The 21,231-nt window shown below is 29.4% G+C and overlaps 1 protein-coding gene across 2 annotated transcripts in view; it reads left to right on the top strand.

Moving 5' to 3' along the window:
- LOC111280784 (adenine phosphoribosyltransferase 3-like) overlaps window positions 1-19,235 on the top strand; it is a 29,335-nt gene extending 10,100 nt beyond the window's left edge. Inside the window, exons 4-6 of one of the 2 annotated variants that reach the window (XM_089757295.1) lie at window positions 17,805-17,876; window positions 17,993-18,046; window positions 18,372-19,235. In XM_089757295.1, coding sequence (XP_089613421.1) covers window positions 17,805-17,876; window positions 17,993-18,046; window positions 18,372-18,400 — 155 coding nt within the window. In that variant the 3' untranslated portion in view covers window positions 18,401-19,235. Of the gene's footprint in view, window positions 1-17,804; window positions 17,877-17,992 lie in introns of both variants that reach the window. The other variant, XM_089757294.1, reaches the window with a different exon arrangement.
- Window positions 19,236-21,231: the final 1,996 nt, after the last annotated feature.

Here is a 21,231-nt window from a genome sequence, read left to right as displayed (position 1 = left end):
GAAAGGATTTATCATTCCAAGTCAAGAGCATAAGGTTTGTAAGCTTGTAAAGTCTTTATATGGACTTAAGCAAGCACCAAAACAATGGCACCAAAAGTTTGATGAAATCATTCCTGCTAATGGTTTTAGAATTAATGAGTCAGATAAATGCATATATAGTAAATTTGAAAATGGCAAAGGAGTCATAATTTGTTTATATGTGGATGATATGCTAATATTTGGCATTGATTCAGAACAAGTTAAGGAAACAAATAAATTTTTATCAAATAACTTTTCAATGAAAGATATGGGTATATTGAATGTTATTCTTGGAATTAGAATAATCTGAAATGATAGTGACATAACCTTGTCACAATCGTATTATATTGAAAAAGTACTTAAAAAGTTTGATCTTTTTTATTGTATTCTAGTATCTACACCCATGGATTCTCAATTGAAATTAGTATCTAATACTAGAAAAACAATCAATCAAGTGGAATATGCAAAAGTAATTGGTTGTTTGATGAATGCAATGACTTGTACAAGGCCGGATATAGCATTTGCTGTTGGAAAGTTGAGTAAGTACACAAGTATTCAAGTAACTTGCATTTGTAAGTAGTTAAAAAAGTACTTTGATATTTGAAGAAAACAATCAATATGGATTGTGTTATTGTAGATATCTTTTAGTTATAGAAGGATATTCTAATGATAGTTGGATTGCTAATATGAAAGATCATGCTTCTACAAGCGGGTGAATTTTTGTACTTGTTGGGGGTGTCATTTCTTGTGGTTCAAAAAAACAAACATGTATAACAGATTCTACCATAGTAGTCGAGTTTATTGCATTAGCCGCAATAGCTAAAGAAACTAAATGGCTAAGAAATTTATTATATAAAGTACCTTTATGGCCTAAACCAATTTTCCTAATTTCTATTTGATGTGATAGTGAAGTAACTCTAGCAAGGGCATATAGCCAAGTATATAATGGAAAGTTTAGACATATTGGATTAAGACATTGCTATGTTCGATAATTAATTTCAAATTGAGTGATCACTATAAATTATGTGAGGTCAAGTGAAAACTTGTCAGATCCTTTAACCAAAAGTCTTGCTAAAGAGTTGGTAAAGAGACCTCAATAAGGATAGGGCTCAAGCTCATGAAGCAAAGTCACCCATGATGAAAACTTGACTCAACGTTTGGTATAACATCAAGTCTTGAGTTCAATGAGACAAAGTACATCATCTGTATATGATTGCTAGCACTATAGTAATGTTTAATGCCATCCAAAATAAAATGCTAAGTACTCGTAATGGTAAAGGAATGATGAGTAATATACTCTTAATAGACCTATAACATAAATATGTTAGAGTATCATAGTTACAAAAACATTTTTTATGGGAGCTACCTATGTGAGTGTGAAATGTGGCTATTTTTAGAAGCTTAAGAGCTTGGCTTTAATAGCATTCATGAAAAGAAGATGCAGACACATAGTCATAAATATGTCATTGGATACCAAGCATTCATTGGGTGTTGAAATCATTGTATGAGACAAGTTTGGTTAACCAAATGGATTAGCTGGTTTAAAGCATAGTCTACCATGTGATTTTGGTTAACTTTACCTTGTTTTCATAAATGAAGGTTCAAATAAAAAAATCCTTCATTTTTGTAACTGATTTTCAAGGTCATCATAAATCTCGATTATTTTGAAAATGATGGGGGTTCTTAGAGATTTCTTAAATAAAATATGGGAAATAATCCTACATTGAAAAAGAAAAAATAAAGACAGATAATTAAGTCGGTTCAAAATAAAAAGATAAGTTTATTCAAAATGAATAGTTTCAATTGTTCAAACACATAGTTTTTATTTATTTAAAATAGACACTCATGTTCGTAGGAAATGATACTTATCTGATTATAAAAGGCTTTTTAAATTTTATGAAAAAAATATAGAAACACTTCTTAAAACTCTCTCTCTTTCTTCAAACTCTAGATTTCTTTTATAAAAGTTTTGTTGTAAAAAACCCTTATAGAAGTTCAATGATCTTGTGATATGATGGTGATTGCTCGGTGGATTGATTTCATTAGTGAAAAACGCAGTCAGTCACTAGGTTTTATTGTATCATCAAGGCTTATCACCTACAATCCTTTTTCATACCTACTAAGTAAATAATAAGGTGGGGCAAATAAAACCTTAAGAAAAGTGGCACTGTTGCATGCCTTTGAGCCTTTGCTCAAAATTTCAGATTTATCAGAAGTAGTAATTCTAATTTTTCAGTGTTTACTCTAATAATTGGTTACTTAATTAAATCTGTCTCACTTCAAAGAGGGGTCTCAAACTTGATTCGACTATTTTTAAAGGGTAGATTCTAGTCTTCAAAACTAGATTTTAGGTTCAAGAGTACAATTACATGTGAGGAAAGTTATAACACCTTCATTGCGCCCATCCAAAATATGGTACTAGTTTGATTTCAAATTATCCAGGCTATGAAGTCTCTTTGTAATTTTACCAAATAATTTAATTATTGAAAATTAATCTTAAAATTACTCTAACAATTTAATAAAAATTAAAGATAATTTTTTCACCTCAAAAGTATTAATAGAGACTAGTGTCTTACTCTGAAGAGGCTCTGTCATCGAATTTATTTAATCATTTTGTTATAAAAAAATTTTTACTTATGAAAACAATCTATTTTTAGAGATATTTTCTAATATGATGGTAAGATTTTCATAAAAAATTACCCTTCAATCTATTTGTAGGATTTTAAAAAAAATATTTTTTAAAAAAATTCATTAATCTTTTAATAATTTGGCAAGACTTAATCTAAGATTTAAATCCTTCAATAATTTGGTAGAATTAAAAACATTTTTTTAAAACTTTTTTTTCTTAATTTGAAAGAAAAGAAAATCAATTAAAATAAACAACAATCATCATGCAAATAATATCATGCTATAATAATATGATATATTATGCAATAATAATAACCATGCAAAAATAATATAATCACACAATAATATAATATATATAAATTATCATGCAATTAATATAAAATATCATACAATTAATATATTAAAGTCATGTCAAAATAATAACTAAAAAATAAATTAACAAGTACATTATGCAAAAGTAAGCTTTTTTTCTCATCACATTAACTCAATCAACCATTTAAAATAATAAATATAAAAATAATATATAAAAAATAAAAATATCAAATTAGAAAATTAGAAAATGAATAGAAAAAATAATAGGGAAAACCTGTGTTGAAGGTTGGGTTTGAAGTCGAGTTACGCGTGGATCTTACTTGAGTTACGCATAAATCTTCAAAGCAATGCCTTATTGACTTGGGTATAAAAGGCACCTTTCAACATTTTTCTTCAGACTTCAAACTTTCTCTTTCTCTAACTTTATTTTCTCTCCCTTCTCTCTAAAACCCAATCAAAAAACCAAGCAAAATTTAGATTCCAGCCGATCAACTCAATTTCTAGCATCAAAAAATTCAACCAATAGTTAAAAATTCAAACTTCTTAAAAACCACCATAAATTTGTATATTTCGATCACCGCACTCCCTTTGATTGTCGTGTTTTTTTGTCAGAATATTCAAACATTCATACTCGATCCCATAAATTAAACTAAACCTAGAAGAAAACTAGAATTTAAATCTAAACCCAAAAAATTAAAAGAAATTCCTAGAACTTCCCAGATTAGAATCAAACCCAGAAATTACAACCAATTTCCCAATATCAAATTAAAAGAATAATAACCCAGAAATCAAAGTTTTAAATAGATCTAGAAATATAAAAAATTTGATTCAATCCTACAACTTAAAAATTGGGATTTTCCACTATGAATTCCCGGAACCAAAAGCAAATCCCAAGTTCAACAATTCCACAAACTTCAAAGAAATTTCCAGATTAGCCCAAAAAACTAAATCTATTAGAACTCCTCACCAAACAAAATCAAGCCAAAATCCCAGATAAAGACAAAAATAAGAACCTCTAAAATTTTCCAAATTCCTCATCAATTTTCAAAAACCTTACTACCAAAAAAAAAAAAAAAACTTTTTCAAACTATGGTTTTTTTTTTGGTATTCTTTTTACCATCGTTCCTCGTATGGTTTTTTCATTTATAGGGATTAAATCATTTTCATTCTGAAAAGTAAATCAAATATGGGATTATGATTTTATTCTTGTGAATTAATTTGATTTTGCATAAATCAAGCCTAAAATAATTAAATATAATATCTTGAATTCACTGTCTTTTTGGATTTTCGAACTTTTGCTTTTTTTTTACTTTTTTTTACTTTAACTTTTTTTTTATTTTTTAACTTTTTGAAAAAAAGAATAAAATAAAATAAAATAAAACAAAAAATACTATGGGAAAACACTTATTTATAGCTAGTTATAATATTGTAATCTGTATATTTATATTTGTATCTCTAGAATTAAGTATTTGTATCCCTAAAATTAAGGATAAAAAATTAGGATAGACAATCCTTCAATTATAGGATTAGTTTTTAGGAAGATTTAGTTTCCTAGTTTAACCCCTAGTTAGTGGTATATAAACCTAAGGTTCTTGTATAATTCTTAATGAGCAGTTTTTCAATATATATTTAGTTTTTACTCTTAGTTTTCCACATAGTTTTATTTCTAAGTTTTTCACATGGTATCAGAGCTTTAGGCTTTTTTTGGAAAGTAAAATTTTCAGCTTTCATTGCTGACTTCTATTTTAGGCCTTTATTGTCAAACCTTGTTTAGGCCTTCATTGTTGAACCTTGTTAAGGCCTTCATAGCCATTCTATTATTCTCTTCTTTAGCCTCCATTGTTAAGAGTCATTTCTGGTTATATCTTAAGACTTATGTTAGTTCAAAAAAAGATATCACTATCACCTGATTTGAGAAAGTGTCAACTAAAAAAATCACCAGAGTACTACATATGTCTCAGAAACAAGGAAAGTTCGACAAAAAAGAGATTGAAAAGCTGATAAATCTATTGAAAACCCTTGAAAAGCCCACTGTGATATGTTACTTATGTAAGGTCTTTAATTCAGGTAAAGCTTTTTGTTCTCATGGATTAAATGTCTTGGTTAAGCCTATTACGAGTTCTTTGGTCATTGACTCGGGAACCATAGACCATATGATACATTCTTCACAGAAGTTTAATACATATACCTTGTGTCATAGAAATAAGAAAATTATTGTTGCAAACGGTTCATTTGCTACAGTAACAGGATTAGGAGATGTTCAAGTTAATCCCTCGTTTGTTCTAAAAAATGTTCTTTATGTTCCTAGATTGTCTGCTAATCTAATATCTATACAAAAACTTACCAGAGATATAAATTGAAAAGTGACTTTTTATCCCTATTATTATGAATTTTAAGATCGAAGTTCAAGGAAGATGATTAGACTTACTAAGGAGAATGATGGACTGTACTATCTTAAGATATTAAATAATACAAGTAATATCAAGAATAGTTTACCTTTGTCATTTCTTTCTGAAAAATCTTTCAATAAAGATAAAATTTGGCTTTATCATTTTCATCTTAGACATCATTATTTTAGAACTTTGAGAAACATGTTTCCTTCTTTATTCAAAGGATTAAATGTCAAAAATTTTCATTGTGATATTTATGAACTTGCAAAGTACAGACGTGTGTCTTTTTTAATTAGTAACAAAAAAAACTCTACTCCTTTTTACTTGATTCATAATGACATTCGGGGTCCCTTTACAATTCTTAATATTTTTGGTGCAAAATGGTTTATTTCATTCATAGATGATTGTACCAAAGTCTCCTGATTTTTTTTACTTAAATCCAAATCAGATGTGAATAATATGTTTTTAAGCTTCCAAAACATGATCTAAAATCAATTTAAAGTGAGAATCAAGAGATTTAGATTTGATAATGCAAGAGACTATTTCAACCAGAGTCTATCCACCTATTTCCAAAAAGAGAGGATTATCCATGAGTCATCTTATGTTAATACTCTATAGCATAATGAAATAGCAGAGAGAAAAAATAGCCATTTGCTAGCCATAACCCGAGCATTCTTTGTTCAAGCAAATGTACCCAAATTTTACTAGAGAGAAGTTATTCTTACTGCCATACATATTATAAATAGTTTACCTTCAAAGGTTTTAGGATTTAAAACTCCTATAGAACTACTCTCATAATTTTATCCTAACCTTAATACCACAAACAACCTCACACCTAAGATATTTGGTTGTACATTAGTTGTTCATGTTCACAGTCATAATAGGGGAAAGTAGGATCCAAAAGTGATTAAGTGTATCTTTGTAGGGTATCTATTAACTCATAAAAGGTATAAGTGTTATCATCCTCCTACTAAAAAATTTTTTATGTCTGTAGATGTTACTTTTGAAGAAAGTAAATCATTTTTTACTCAACCTTATCTTCAGAGGGAGATTTTATTTATGGAAGATAAGGATAAAGACTTCTTTTTGCTTGATTTGTCCTCTTCTTCAATATTTTCACCCATTAATTCTTTTGACTCAAAACTAGTTTCTGCTGAGCCTAAGTCAAACACTGAATTTAAGTCTAAACCCATTCCAAATACAAAAGATGTGATAAACGATAATATTGTTCTTAATTCTATGAAGAAATTACAAGTGTACTCAAAAAGGAAAATTCTAGATCTTAAACCAATGTCAGTCCAAGAACTTGATCCTAACTCTGAAAATGAGGTAACTACAATTTTTTACTCTATTTCTCAAAATGAACATGAATTTCCTAAAACTATAACTAGTGATTATAATCTACCTATTGCTATTAGGAAAGAAACCAGAGAATGTACTAAGCATATACTATATCCAATCTTTAATTTTGTGTCATTTGAAAAATTTTCACCATCCCATAATAATTTTCTTATGAGCTTAAACACTATTTCTGTTCCAACTACATTATCTGAGGTATTATCCAGTAAGAAATGGAGGCAAGCCATGCAAATAGAAATTGAGGCCTTAGAGAAAAATAAGACATGGAAACTAGTAGAGTTGCTTAAAGGAAAAAATCTAGTAGGTTGTAAATGGGTTTTCACTATAAAATACAAGACAAATGGTACTGTTGAAAGGAATAAAGCTAGGTTAGTGGCTAAGAGCTACACTCAAACCTATGGAGTAGATCATTAAGAAACCTTTGCTATAGTTGCCAAGATGAATATAGTTAGGATTTTGTTATCATTTGTTGCAAATTACAATTAGTAGCTTCAACAATTTGATGTAAAAAAATACTTTTCTACATGGTGATTTGGAAAAAGAAGTATATATAAAGGTTCTATTGAGATTTAGAGGTCATCTAGAAGTAAACAAAGTATGCAGCTGAAAAAGGCTTTATATGGCCTTAAACAGTCTCCTAGGTCTTAGTTCAGGATATTTGCCAAAGTGATGCTAGCAATAGGATATAAATAGAGTCAAAGAAATCACACATTGTTTATCAAGCACTTTGATTCAGGGAGAGTCATAGTTTTATTAGTGTATGTTGATGATATAATTATAACTGGAGATGATAAAAAAGAGAAAGAATCTCTAAAATATTATTTTGCTAGAGAATTTGAGATAAAAGAACTAGAGAGATTGAAGTACTTCCTAGGAATTGAAGTAGCTCACTCATGGCATGGTATTGTTATCTCACAATAGAAATATATGATGGATCTTTTGAAGAAAACTGAGAAGCTCACATGTAAACTTATAAAAACCCCTATAGATCCTAATCATAAAATTGAAAAAGCTATTGAAAATGCTACTATAGATAAAGAGATGTACCAAAGATTAGTTAGAAGACTCATTTATCTCTCACATACTAGACCTGATATAGCATACGCTGTGAGTGTGGTAAGTCAATTTATACATAGTCTTAAAGAAGTGCACCTACAGGTTGTCTACCATATATTACACTATTTGAAGGCCAATCTTAAAAGAGGTATCTTATTCAAAAAAAATTTAAGACCAATTCTAGAAGCATATATAGATGCTGATTATGCAAGTTCAATAATTGATAGAAGATCTATCTCAGGCTATTGCACTCTCTTAGGTAATAATCTTATGACTTGGAAGAGTAACAAACAGAATTTAGTGGCAAGATCAAGTGCTAAAGCAAAGTTCAGAGCAATGGCTCAAGGAATTTGTGAACTACTATGGTTAAAGATTATCCTAGAAGACTTAAAAATCAAGTAGAATAGACCAATGAGACTCTACCATGATAACAAGTCTGCAATAAGCATTGCACACAATCTTGTGCAACATGATAGAACAAAACACATTGAAGTAAACCGATATTTCATAAAGGAAAAACTAGACAGTGAGTTGATTTGTACACCTTATGTATCAACCAAGAGTAAACTTATAGATGTGTTTACTAAAGGTCTCAACAATGCAACATTTCAAGAAATTATTTTCAAGCTGGAAATAGAAAACACCTATTCACCAGGTTGAGGGAAAATGTGAGAAAACACTTATTTATAGCTAGTTGTAATCTTGTAATCTATATATTTATATTTGTATATCTAGAATTAAGTATTTGTATCCCTAGAATTAAGGACAAAAAATTAGGATAGACAATCCTTCAATTATAGGATCAATTTTTAAGAAGATTTAGTTTCCTAGTTTAACTCCTAATAAACCTAAGGTTCTTGTATAATTCTTAATGAGTAATTTTTCAATATATATTCAGTTTTTACTCTTAGTTTTTCACATAGTTTTTTTTTTTGAATTTTTCACAAATAAAATCAAATTAAATTAAATAAAAATTAAATTTTTTTTCTATTGTGCCCAAAGTTTCATAATCAGGCCCAATTTATGGTCAAAGGCTCATTTCGATTTCGAAGAAATTTTTAGATAAAACAAGATATCTATAGATGGTATGAATATTTAAACAAATTTTAACACTACTTCAAAAAAAAAATTTTTTGCAAAAACTCATTCCATTGAATTCCTAAATCATTTTGGGCTACTCGAATCTTGTCCCAGTTTAGCAGTATCTTCTATGTAATTGTTTTTTTTTATTTCAACTCAGATATTTTCCACCTAAATCACCCCTTAGGGTTAACAATTAGAGTCTTTCTTTTTTCTTTCTTTTTTTTTCTTTTATCATTTTTTCACATTTTCTCATTTTTCATTTTTTTCACTTCATCTATTGTTGATATCTTCCACACATCATCTTTAAAACACAAGAATATATCACTAACTCATTGCTCTATCACAAGCATGCCTTAGGTCACTAACAATTAAAATGGACTTTTAAGGTATGTAATGTAGGCTAAGGTGAGGGATCATTAAAAAAATAGATAAAATAAGCTCAAAACATATGTTTAAGGGTTCAAACCAAAAGATCATTTTTCATCATGATGTAACTTGGCACTTTGTCCCATTCCTCATCATTTTTTCACATTTCTTTTTTTCTTGTTTTTTTTTTCTCACAAAAGAATTCTCGTTGCTTTGCCTCCAAGTCATTCATGGCATTGGGTTTTTTTTTTTTTTTTTGTAAAGGTTTTATCCTTGAGAGCTCTTCTGATTTTTTTTTTTTTCAAATAGGTCTCTTTTTAAAATTTGTCCGTCAATGTAAAGGGTGATCATTGGTTAGGATTTTAGAAAAAAAATCATAATAAGCTTAAAAGGATAGCAATGGATGATTTTATTTTTATGAATGACAAAAGAAATATGGCCATTTTTTATCTTAAATGTGAATGCTTATTTTTAAAACCATCTGTAGAACAAAGATTGGTGGATGCTTTTAAGATATGTCTATGTCATTTTTCCTGAATGATATCTGTTCTCTTTACACTACTTTCTTTTTTTGGCTCATATAATCTTCATGGATTAAGCTTATCAATATAAATGAGTTTGCAAAATGAAATTTCAAGATTATTGTTATCATTATCTAAACATTCATCATCTAGAATAAAAGGATATGGGAAATAACAAAAATAGAATAGTGGTTTAAATAAAAGGAAAAATGCATGAAATGCATCATACTTGCCATTTTTATTAAAATGATAAAAAATGAAATATTATTACATAAAAAAAATCTTAAAATGATAAACAACTTTCAACCAGCCTTAACTTTCTTATCCTTCTTAAAATTATGCCCTTATGTGATCAAACAAAAGATTTTTGTTAATATTTTACCTTCTTGATTCATCGAAGCTCACTAAGCTTGCTCAGATCAAACTTTGCACCTTATGCTTGAAAGTAGGGTAAATTTCTGTAAAGTGATCAATGTTTCGACCATTGTAATTACACGTGACATTAGTATCATACCATTTAAATAAAGTGGCTTCAATGGTTTTACATAAACTGGAGATACTAGGTTGATCTTGACTAGTTTTGGGAATAACTCAATATATGTTATGAGGATAGGATCAATGTGAGCTCCCCCTTTATTGTTTTTAGATCTCCTCAAACTATTCATTTAATTGTTAGGCCTTGAAACTCATGTAGTACTATGACTAGGCCCATATGCAGGTGTTTAAAAAGCTGTGGGTAAACTAGTTGTGGAAATGGCTGGTAAGGGGCTTGTGCAATACTATTAATTATGAGGTAATAAGCAGGATAAACTGAATATGGATACTGATCATAACTTCTAAACTGTTACCCTTTTAAACTCATAGCTTAGGCTTTAACTTTTTTCCTTTTGGGCATTTCACCTTTCTTTGTACTGTTGATCTTTTATTCTTTCAACTTGCCATTCTTGATGGCATTTTCAATAATCTCTTTGAAATGACCATGTTATTGAAGTTTTTTGTTGTATTTCTTATCATCTTCTCATAATAAAGTGATTTCAAGGTGCTTATGAACAATACTATAATTTTTTTTAATTAAAAATGGACTTATGTAGCTACGTCTCTTCACCTTTAGGCATATTTCTTAAATGATTTTATTGTTTTTTTTCTCCATAATCTGTAAAGAAAGTTGGTCAGAGCTAGGTTTATAATATGGCAATATTGATTGATAAATGCTCAGGCTAACTCCTTTCAAGAATAGATCCAAGTTCGATCCAACTGGACGTATCACCTTGCAACAGAATCGATCAAACTATCTTAGAACACATGGATTAGTAGTTTCTAATTGCTGGTATAAGAACTCATCTTATGATAGTATATAGTGACATGTATGACTAGACACTTAGTACTATTATACTTTTCAAACTCTGAAATCTTAAATTTTGAAGAAAAAATAACATCTGGGACTAAACAAAGCCCAACAGCATTAATGGAGCCATAGTAATCAATTCCTTTCATAGCTGTAACCTTTCTTCAAGCATGTTTATCTTTTGATTAGATTTTGAGTCTTTCATAAACTCGATTATTTTTATATTCAACTTCTTCCTCTCTTTTGGATCGTCCAAGTTGAGGACATGGACTGGTTCTACTACCTTTCAATAAAAATAGGATTAACATAGCTCTAAAAGCTTTTTTAGTTTAATGTAGATGGCATTCTCTGGTAAATATACCTTGTAGGGAATGTAAACTATTATGGTTGAATGCCATGGGTAGATTGGGCCTAATATGGGCTATAGCGTTGAAGATATAAAAGGTCAACTAAATTTTATGGTTGATGGTTTTGAGGGTTGACTTATTCTTTTATGGCTTTCTTTTTGTTCAATTTGTTTAAAGCTTCTAAGATTTTATTTAACTCCTATCTAAGCTCTTTTTGGGGCATTTTCTATTTGTTTAAAATGGTTTGCATTTTCTTGCTCCATGATCTTTACTTGCACTCGAATGTTATATCAATGGCGAGTAGGCTACCTAAAATTTTTTGAAGATGGCTTTATCTTTGAACCTTTAATACCATAATTTTATAATTATAATGATATTTTTATGGTATTTTAATGCATGATTGAATGAAATGCACTAATATTATTTGCCACATAGTTATTATTGATAAAGAAAATCTTAATTTGAAAATTTGTTTACACAACATCTCAAAATTACATCCATAACAAAACCAAAACAATATTCCAAAGTCTTAAAAACATCAACTCTAATACTTCTTTATAAACTTCCTAATTTGTTGGTAATGGTCCTGTGCCTTATCTAGGAAATTAAGCAATCACTTTACATAAGTTCCAACTAGTTGCACCACTATTTTCAATTCTTTCACTTTTTCTTCCATTTTTGATGCTTTGTCCACATCTATGCATATTTGATTGAACAAGTGCCTCAAATGTTTTATTTTTCTATGTACACATTTTTCCATTGTTCGCTTTAATTAGTATTCTTTTGGCATTCATTGGTCAAAATGCCTACTTGTGCTGTGCATTGATCAACCATCTCTTGTAATAACTAATTATGTTTTTTGCTTTAGTAATGGCTTTTTATCCTTTATCTACCCTTGCTTGTTGTTAGGGGTATTTAGTGGTTCGAAGGGCATGATGATTTTTTTTCTCATTAGAAGCTCTGGTATATAACTAGAGGCATTTCAGACATTTGAGCCTGCCTAACATGTTAGGTTAGCTTGACACATTTAGTGCCATATCAGCTCAACCACTTCATTATTGTCCCCTCTTAGTCCTCTGCCTCTCATCTATAAATATGGACATCTAGGCATTATCATCCCAGGTTTCATCTTGTCTTTACTCTTTTCTCTTTTTGATCTTTTTCATTCTGATCTCAAACTTACGTATAAAATGCAAATACAGAGAACACTCCCTACCTTTACACCTAACTTTCTCTTCCCTTTATTATCTTTCCAAGAATACCTTCATGTCAGAGCTTAACACTAACATTTACAATAACTCATTTTCTTTTACGAGTTAAGTAACCTAACGTGTGATTGATGAACGTGTCTTATTTAAATCAATGAATAAGGTCTTTCATTGATCTTTTTCTTCATTGAAGGTTTGAATTTTCTTCTTTTTTAGCTTTCAACTATCTTCTATTTCTTTCTTTTACCGTTTATTTTCTTATTCAAGCTTATCTCTCTCAATTTGGAGCTTTTTTTGGCAATTTCTATCTTCAACAAAGGATCATATGGAGTTGGTTTTGTGGAGTGGTCAAGTTTTCATTTCTAAAAAAGCACAATATCTTTGCTTTTTTAGCATGCCATACAAAATACTTATGACTAACATTAGATGTGAGCTTTCCTTAATTATGACGTTTTGTTTTCATGCTTTTTTTTTTATTTCTTTGATTATTCCATATGCCAATTTCTCATTAAAAGAGAATTCCAACTAGTTAAGTCCATGTGTTTATGGAATGAATTGCTCACATCTTGATTGTCTACGTATCAGAGTTGGGGCACAAGTGACAACATTTCATAAACCCAAAAGAAAAACCCAAGATTGATTCTCACAACTGTATAACACTGAACCATGATGTATCCAAGGTGTTTTCCAAACTATCTTTTCACTATTGAGTTTGCATAAACATGAAACCCATTTATCTTTGATTTTACCTTTGGCCATATGCTAGAGAAAAACTCCTTGATTGGAACACTAGAAAAAAGATATGGTTTACGAAACTTACTTTCGTTGCATTCAAGATGACTCTTTGTCCATATATAAAATAGTTGTACATACCTACTAAATTGACCTTTACCATTTTTACGACAATAGTTCAATGATCAAATGGTCTCTACTAGAGCAGTTGGTGCTATATTAATTTTATACTCTATTTGATCCATAAAATCTACTACCATAATTTCAACATATATAAGGACCTTTGGAAAGATCAGCAATCCTTACACAGTTATGGCTAGTACTACTATTCCTTGGTTTCATCCAAGTGTTCAGGGATAAAGTTTCACAGAAAACTCTAAGGAACACCTTTACTTTCATCTTTTGGTTTAACACATGCATCGATTTAAGGTAAATTGAGTCAAAACATGTGAACAAGCTTCTTGTGATAACTCACCTTATTCAACTAATAGATTTTATTTGGGTTTGGCAAATCAAGAAAAAGTAAGACTATGTACTCTTTAATTGTTGGTACCATATCTGCTACATTAAAAATAAAGCAGCTATAAGAGGGATCCTAAAATTGCATAATAGCTCTAATCAGATTATATTCTACATTACTTGGAGAAATAAAGCTATGTCCCCATATCTATTCTCAAATATCTCCTGTCTCATTCCATTCATATATCTCCAAACATTGTTTAAGTCAACCATGTCATTTTGTTGGAGATCAATATGAACTTTTTCAAGAAGAGATGAGACAAAATCTTCAGGTTGACAATCACCCTTTTTTTTTTTGACTTTCTTTGACTTGACTTTCAATTGGTGAGAAGGTTCGCAATGAGTTGATGTAGACTTTGATTGCATTTGACCTTCTATAAGTGTAGATATGAGGTACAATTTATCAATGACTGATATGTGACAAATATTCCCTATATGACTATTGGAATGATGCAAATACACAAAGTTAAATACATAAACCATATGACAATTGAAATGATACAAATAAGTTAAATAAACAAGTAATATGACAATTGAAATAATGCAAATGCATAAAGTTAAATTAAAATAAATAAATAAAATAGTTAGATAATCAATATATCACATAGATTATTCCTTGTTATGTCAATTTAGGTTACATCTAGCAACAAGTAGGAATGGCGTTATCTTAAGGCCTCTCAAGTGTGGTCTATATGCAGGGTTAAGTGATTTTGATCACTAAAGGTTCTCAAATTATTCTTTACATCATTGTCTATCACAAACTAGTAAAGCATTCCAATCCTCACCCATCACAGGATACTAATGAAAAGGATTCAATTTGAGTAGAAGTATTTTGCTAGCCATTGTGGAGATTATTAACTCATGAAAGCCTAGGTACTTTACTCTCTCCTAAAAAAGGATGGTGTTCAGGTATAAAGCTCATGTAATATAAATGGATGTGTGTGTGAAAGAACATATATAGTTTTTTAATTCCAAATTTTAGTAAACGAAACAAAAGGCAAAGAAAAAGTTTTAGTAAACAGATAAGATAATCATTACAATTTAAGACCATTAAACCAAAGAATAGGATAAATTCAAAATTTTATGTCTCGACTTTCTATGCTTTCCTAGTGAAGTCAACAAACTATCATAATGTATAAGTCTAAAAACCTATTACTAGACATAACTTTATAAGTTGTCACTAATCTTTTTTATCTAGTTGTGATTGGTTACTTAGGTGAATTTATCCCTTTAAAAAAATCCTAAGCTTGACAAAGGGTTCTTAAAAGAATAGGTTCAAGTCTGTGTTTGAGAACTAAGTTTGAAAGTTTAATTATGTATGAAAAAGGTTATAGCACTGCACAACACCCATCTTAAGATAGTATTATTTAATCTTAAATTAACCTAAGGATCTTTGATTCTACTTAATCATTTATTTTTATTAAAGTTTGCTTTATTGAAAATATATCTAAACTTTTCACTATTTAGGTCAAATTTAGAAATATTTTTATCTAGAAATTTCTTATGTAATCATTCATTTGCAATTGTTAAGAATTTCATTTTTGGAATTTATTATTTATTTTAGGTAAATTTTACTATATTTGAATTTCTATTGTATTGAAATAATATATATAAATTTTTTACCATTTGGGTCAATTTTAGAAGTAATTTTCTTAGAATTTAGTTATTATTTTTAAATTTTAAGCATTATTCTTTTTCTAATTTTTAGAATACAATGCTAATTTTTTAAATCTCATCTAAATTATTTAACCATTTAAGTTGAATTTTAAAATGTTTTTACCTAGAAATTTCTTAAAAATTCAATCATCTGTGATTTTTTTAAGATTTTATTATTGGATAATTATCATATATTTTCAATCAGATTTATAGAGTATATTTTTTATTTTGGTTAGGAAACGAATTAAATTACCTTTATTAAAATTCCGTCTAAATTATCTCACTATTTGAACTAAATTTCTAGAAATTTCTTATATAAAGATTTCTTAAAAATTGACCATTTAAAAATTTTTAAGAATTTCATTATCAAATAATTGATAATTCATTCCAAAATTTTAGTAAATTATTTAGATTTTTTTACTTTGAAAATAAATAATTATTGAAAATTTAACTAAATTTTGCTTCCATTTGAGTTAAATTTAAAAAAATTTCTCATCTAAAAATTTCTTAAAAATTATCCATTTGTAACTTCTAAAAATTTCATCTTCAAATAATTATTATTTTATTTTTCAAATTTTTATTAAAGTTTTATTTTATATTTTTTTATAATTTAGAATTACTTTCTCTAACTTTTACTAAAAAATTTAATCATGTGAAAATATTTCAAAAATAAATAAATAATAAAACAAAACAAAATCAATAAATAAATAAATTATCATATAAAAAATAAAATTACCAAAAAGATTCGGTTCGGCTTGATAAAGGCTTGGTTACAAGAAGGAAATTGGTTGAAGCAGCTTAAATCGCAATTTCAACTCGACTTGGGTGTTGCCAATTGCAATGGGTTGCAAATCGGGTCAAGCGACGTAGGTTGAATCTGAACTCGGGACGACATATGGATCCTAGTGGTTTTATGCTCAAAAAAAACATCGTTTCTTATTGATATATAAGGCCAAATGTCTTTTTTTTTTTTTCAAAAATTTTCTATTCTTTCTCTTTATTTTCTCTCTTTACCATAATGTTTTGCCTTCTTTATAGAATTTTGGTCACCGATGATGGCTAGTCCACCGTGATCTAGAAATTGATGCTGAAAATTCAAGGAGCTGTTGGAAAGTTCCAACGTCATCAGAAAAGTTGTTGGAAATATGCAAATCTCAGTTGAAAACTTGTTGAAATATGCTTTATTGAGATTCTTGAATCTTTTAATAACCTCGATTTCTCACGAATAACAAATTCCAAAGAACAAATTTTTTACAAACCTCACTGCTAGAAAGAATTTGTATTGCTCTTTTGCTCAATTGTTTTTTGTCTGATTTTTCTATGTTTCTCAATTTTTTCTATGTGATTTCTCTGTGTGTGCCGATCTATTTATAGGGCTAGACGTCTTTAGAGATAGGAATTTAGGATTAGATTGAATTTTAAAAACATGAATTATCTCCCAAAATTTATCTACAATACGTGAGATTATCAAGACTTTAGCCAATAAAATTTTAACTCTAGAATTTCCCCTTTTTTTTATTAAACAATTAGATAATTAATCAATTAAAAAATAATCCACAAACAAGATAAGTAAAATTAAATGATTAAATTAACCCAAAAAGATAAACAACAATAAAATTAAAATTAAAAATGTATGGATAAAGTTGAAAATGAAATAATAGGGTAAAAATAAAATAAAATATACATTATATATATAAAAGAAAAAAAATCAACAACTGTGCTTGAATCGAGTCCAAGCCCAATTGGTTTTGGGTTTGGATTAAATAGAATGTTTACAAGAAACATAGGAAAATTCGTGTTAGGAAAATGCTAATGCCAGCAGAAACTTCCAAACAGCTGCCAATTCCAAACTCTTCCTAATTTGAAATGGCAAGTAGGGTGATAAGTGATAACCAATGGTGCAATGGCTATATGCAACCATTTAATTAAAGAATGTTCACTGTTTGTAAAGACACTGATGGTGAAAACATCCCACATTCTCAGTCAAGCGATAGATTGTTGACTCAGTAAAGATCCATCTAATCTAAACCTAAATTCTCAATACCATTTCAATAGTTTGTTCCCGTTGGAACTTGTGGTGAAACCAGGGTAGCCTGGGTTAATGAAATAGTCTCATCAACACCCTTTTTTTCATAAACATTTGTTACTTGAATTGTAATTTAAGCCCTTCACTATTTGAACACTTGGAGAAGTGATCTCCGAAGCATATGTACTCGAATATGGCACTGATTGTTTAGAGATGCATGTTGGAGCTGTTCAACCAGGGGAACGTGCCTTAGTTATTGATAATTTGGTGGCTACAGGGGGGACTCTTTCTGCTGCAATACGCCTATTAGGTAATATCTGGAGTTCATACATGTACTTCCTTTTATTTTTTTTCTAATTTTGCCTACTTTGACTGAATTTTTGAAAGTTCTATGACTGAAATTCTGTTTGGACTAATGCTTACTAGAACGAGTTGGGGCACAAGTGGTTGAATGTGCGTGTGTTGTCGGGCTGCATGAGGGTAAGGTAATGCATGATACACTTCTTTTACATGTTGCTTTATTCCTGAAAATGTGATTAATAAACTGGTTCAGAAATTAGCTTTCTTCTTTTTCTACTATTGCCGTTGTTTCGCGTATTATTAGATTTATGATTTCCAGTTTTGCTGCTATGAATGTTGTTTCAGAAAATAATCTACCCCTCTGGATCTTTGAACTATTTTACCCCCTTGATCATAAAATGATAAAGTTGCTTCGATGGTGTCCGGTGATGGATGATTAATTTTTTATTTCTTGTCTTGCTATACTGCTCCTGGGCTTTACTGACTGTTGAACTCACTGAAACAGATGTTACAGTTTTTTCCGTTACAATTTAAATTTAACATCTGTATGGTTTGCAGGGACAACATAGACTAAATGGAAAGCCCTTGTATATTCTTGTGTAGCCACACCAGCAGACAAATTGTTCTGCACCTTCTGTTATCATTTCATTCTTATCTCTATGTTGAATGAAGTTATACATTATTCAATGAGTTCCACTTTCTTGATATTTTGTTCTCTTAAAATTGTGGGTCAGAAGAGAAGTTGTATAAATCAAATAAAAATAAATTGCATTCATACTACAATAATTTACAACTCTCACTTCCCCTCTTGTGCAAGGGTGAAGCGTCACCATTAGTAGAATAAACTGCACTTTCCCTAACAAGATGGCTATTCTATTTTTTTTTCTTTTTTTTTTAATTTCTGTCTGCCTAATTTGTTTCATCTAGTCTTTTTTTATTACAATTTAAGGCATGTCAATGGGAAATATTTATTGAAGAAAAGGTTACGAGCAATATCAATATGTTCACTATAGGGTTTTTGTAATTTATCATTTCTTCATTTTGCAGAAGACATTGAATGATTCTGAATCCCAATAATTGAATTATTTTTCTCCTTAATTGGTCTTTTATAATTTTTAGTTCTATATATTTTCTGTAAAGAGTGGAGATAATGCTTTACTATCTTTCCTGCAAGAAATAATGCATTGTATATCTAAAGATATTGCTGTCCCATCAGGAAATCAACTCCCAGCATATCCGTGCAACTTGACTGTTCTTTTCTTTCTCATGTCATACTCAAATGCTTGTGGTCTCTTGCTTTTTATGTATTTTCTGATACTTTGTTGGTTTCTTTCATTTAAAAAGCTCGGTTCTAATGACATATTAAAAGACTAATTATTAGTTTATATTATGTATTTTCTCCAGGCCTCTATCAAACTTTAACGGGATGAAGAGAGAGAGAGAGAGAGAATATATAATCATGAATAAGGATCAGAATGCTTGTGCTTGTGCTTGTGCAATTGCTAGATTTATGAGTAGCCTCCACAAATAAAAAAAAAATCAATGAGATGTTTCTAATTTGGAATGTCTACAGATAACAGCAATAGACCCATATGACTAGTAAGTTAAAAAAGGACAAGGCGAAGTGATACAAGCATTAGAATAGGCTGATATCTAGATAAGGTTTGGGTGGCGAATTTCTTGGCGTAGAATTTATTGTTGAAATAGTATTAGCCGAAAGAAGGTGGGTTGTTCTTGGTACTAATTACTAATTGAAATCTCCTATAGTTGAATACATATCCAATTTTAGTTTCTTTTAGTTTCTATAAGCCACCATTAGATTCCGGTTTAAGTGGAAAATGAGGAAATGTTGATGGAACATACGTTGCTGTCGACTTTAGTTACCTGTCAATGGGAAAAAGAAAGAAAAGACATAATGTGAACAATATTGTTTTGATTCATTGCAAGTGGTGGACATGCTGCACTTGAAGTCTTAAATTTGTCTGTGTGGCACAATTACCATTATAACTAGGTGAGACCTTGCCTAGACGCTGAAAACTAATGTTGAGCAGGTCGAAACCTCATGGGGTATTTGGTGCCATCTCGGGTGCATGCTAGACCTCCAAAATAAGGGTTCAATGCAGATTTTAGTCTTAGCATATTTGTTTCAAGTAATGAAACAACAACTTTTAAAACCGGTTATGCTTGAATAACAACTTTCATAATTCAACCATAGACACTCTAAACACCTTTCAGTTGTCAAGTCTCTGAATATTAGAATTAGAAGTAACGTTGTTTCCTTTTTTCTTTTTCTTTTTTTCTTTTGTACAAAGGAAGCCACAACGCAGCCTACGGATAGGGAAACAGGTTGTCAATGCTAAGATTTGTACTCTAAACCTATCAGATGTCACCTCTTAAAGATGACTGTATAAATCAATTAAACTAAATTTCAGGTTCAATTATAAGTAATCTTACTACACAATTAGGGAGTCTTGAATCATGAATAACTACAAAGAATGTTGTTTTATTGCTAAAGCTAGGTGTAAGAAATAGTGATCATATTTGCCACTCTATATACACATATTATAATTTTAAATTGCATCCTCTGACTTTTAGAGTTAAGTTCTGTCTCCAGCTACCTGACTGATGAGCTTACTTTTTTTTCAGTTAGCAGTGTTGAAACGTGCAGACACGATAATGTCTACCTCTCCGCTACTTGAATATATGCATTTTTCTCATTTTCAGAGCAAAGCTTGGTTTCCCATTTGATCCCATTCCAAATGTGATTAGTTTTCTGATGCTTTTTTTAGTTTTAATCCTCTTTAATTGGAAAGATGTTCAGGTGTATTTCTCTTTTTGGCTCTTTTAGTTTTAGTTTTCATACTTACGAATGAATTGTTGTGGCATGTCAGTACTTGTTTGTTGTTCATTCAATTTATCATATCATGTTCCATCATATGTCAAGCTGCTTAATGGAGCGTTTTAATTAATATTTGCAGGTCAGTTTTTACCGTTTTGTTGGTTTTGATAAGAGATGAGGATATTGCTGAGGGCTGATTTTTTTTTTTTTAATATTTGTGGTTATCAAGATTTGAATCATATCATTGTTGTTAGGGAATACTGATCTCATTACAAAATGGATATATAGCAATTATATTTTGCAAGGAATGAAAATATCGATGTGAAATATTATTATATTTACAATGATTTTTTTATAATCGTTATATAATTGAATTTTTTAATATTTTATACAATAATAAATTTTATTATTGTGAATTTTTTTTTTCAATTCGTAAATAAAAAGTTATTACGAAATCTTATTTTATTTACAATAATTTTTCAATATAGTTGTTTAAGCTATTTTTTAATATTTTATATAACAACAA

This window comes from Durio zibethinus, chromosome 28 (genome assembly GCF_047325235.1).
Source record: "Durio zibethinus cultivar Kanyao isolate XHJ-2024 chromosome 28, ASM4732523v1, whole genome shotgun sequence".
In the NCBI taxonomy this organism is placed as follows: Eukaryota; Viridiplantae; Streptophyta; class Magnoliopsida; order Malvales; family Malvaceae; genus Durio; species Durio zibethinus.
The sequence above is the reverse complement of the archived record's forward strand: the minus strand, read 5'-3'. Positions and strand labels throughout refer to the sequence as shown.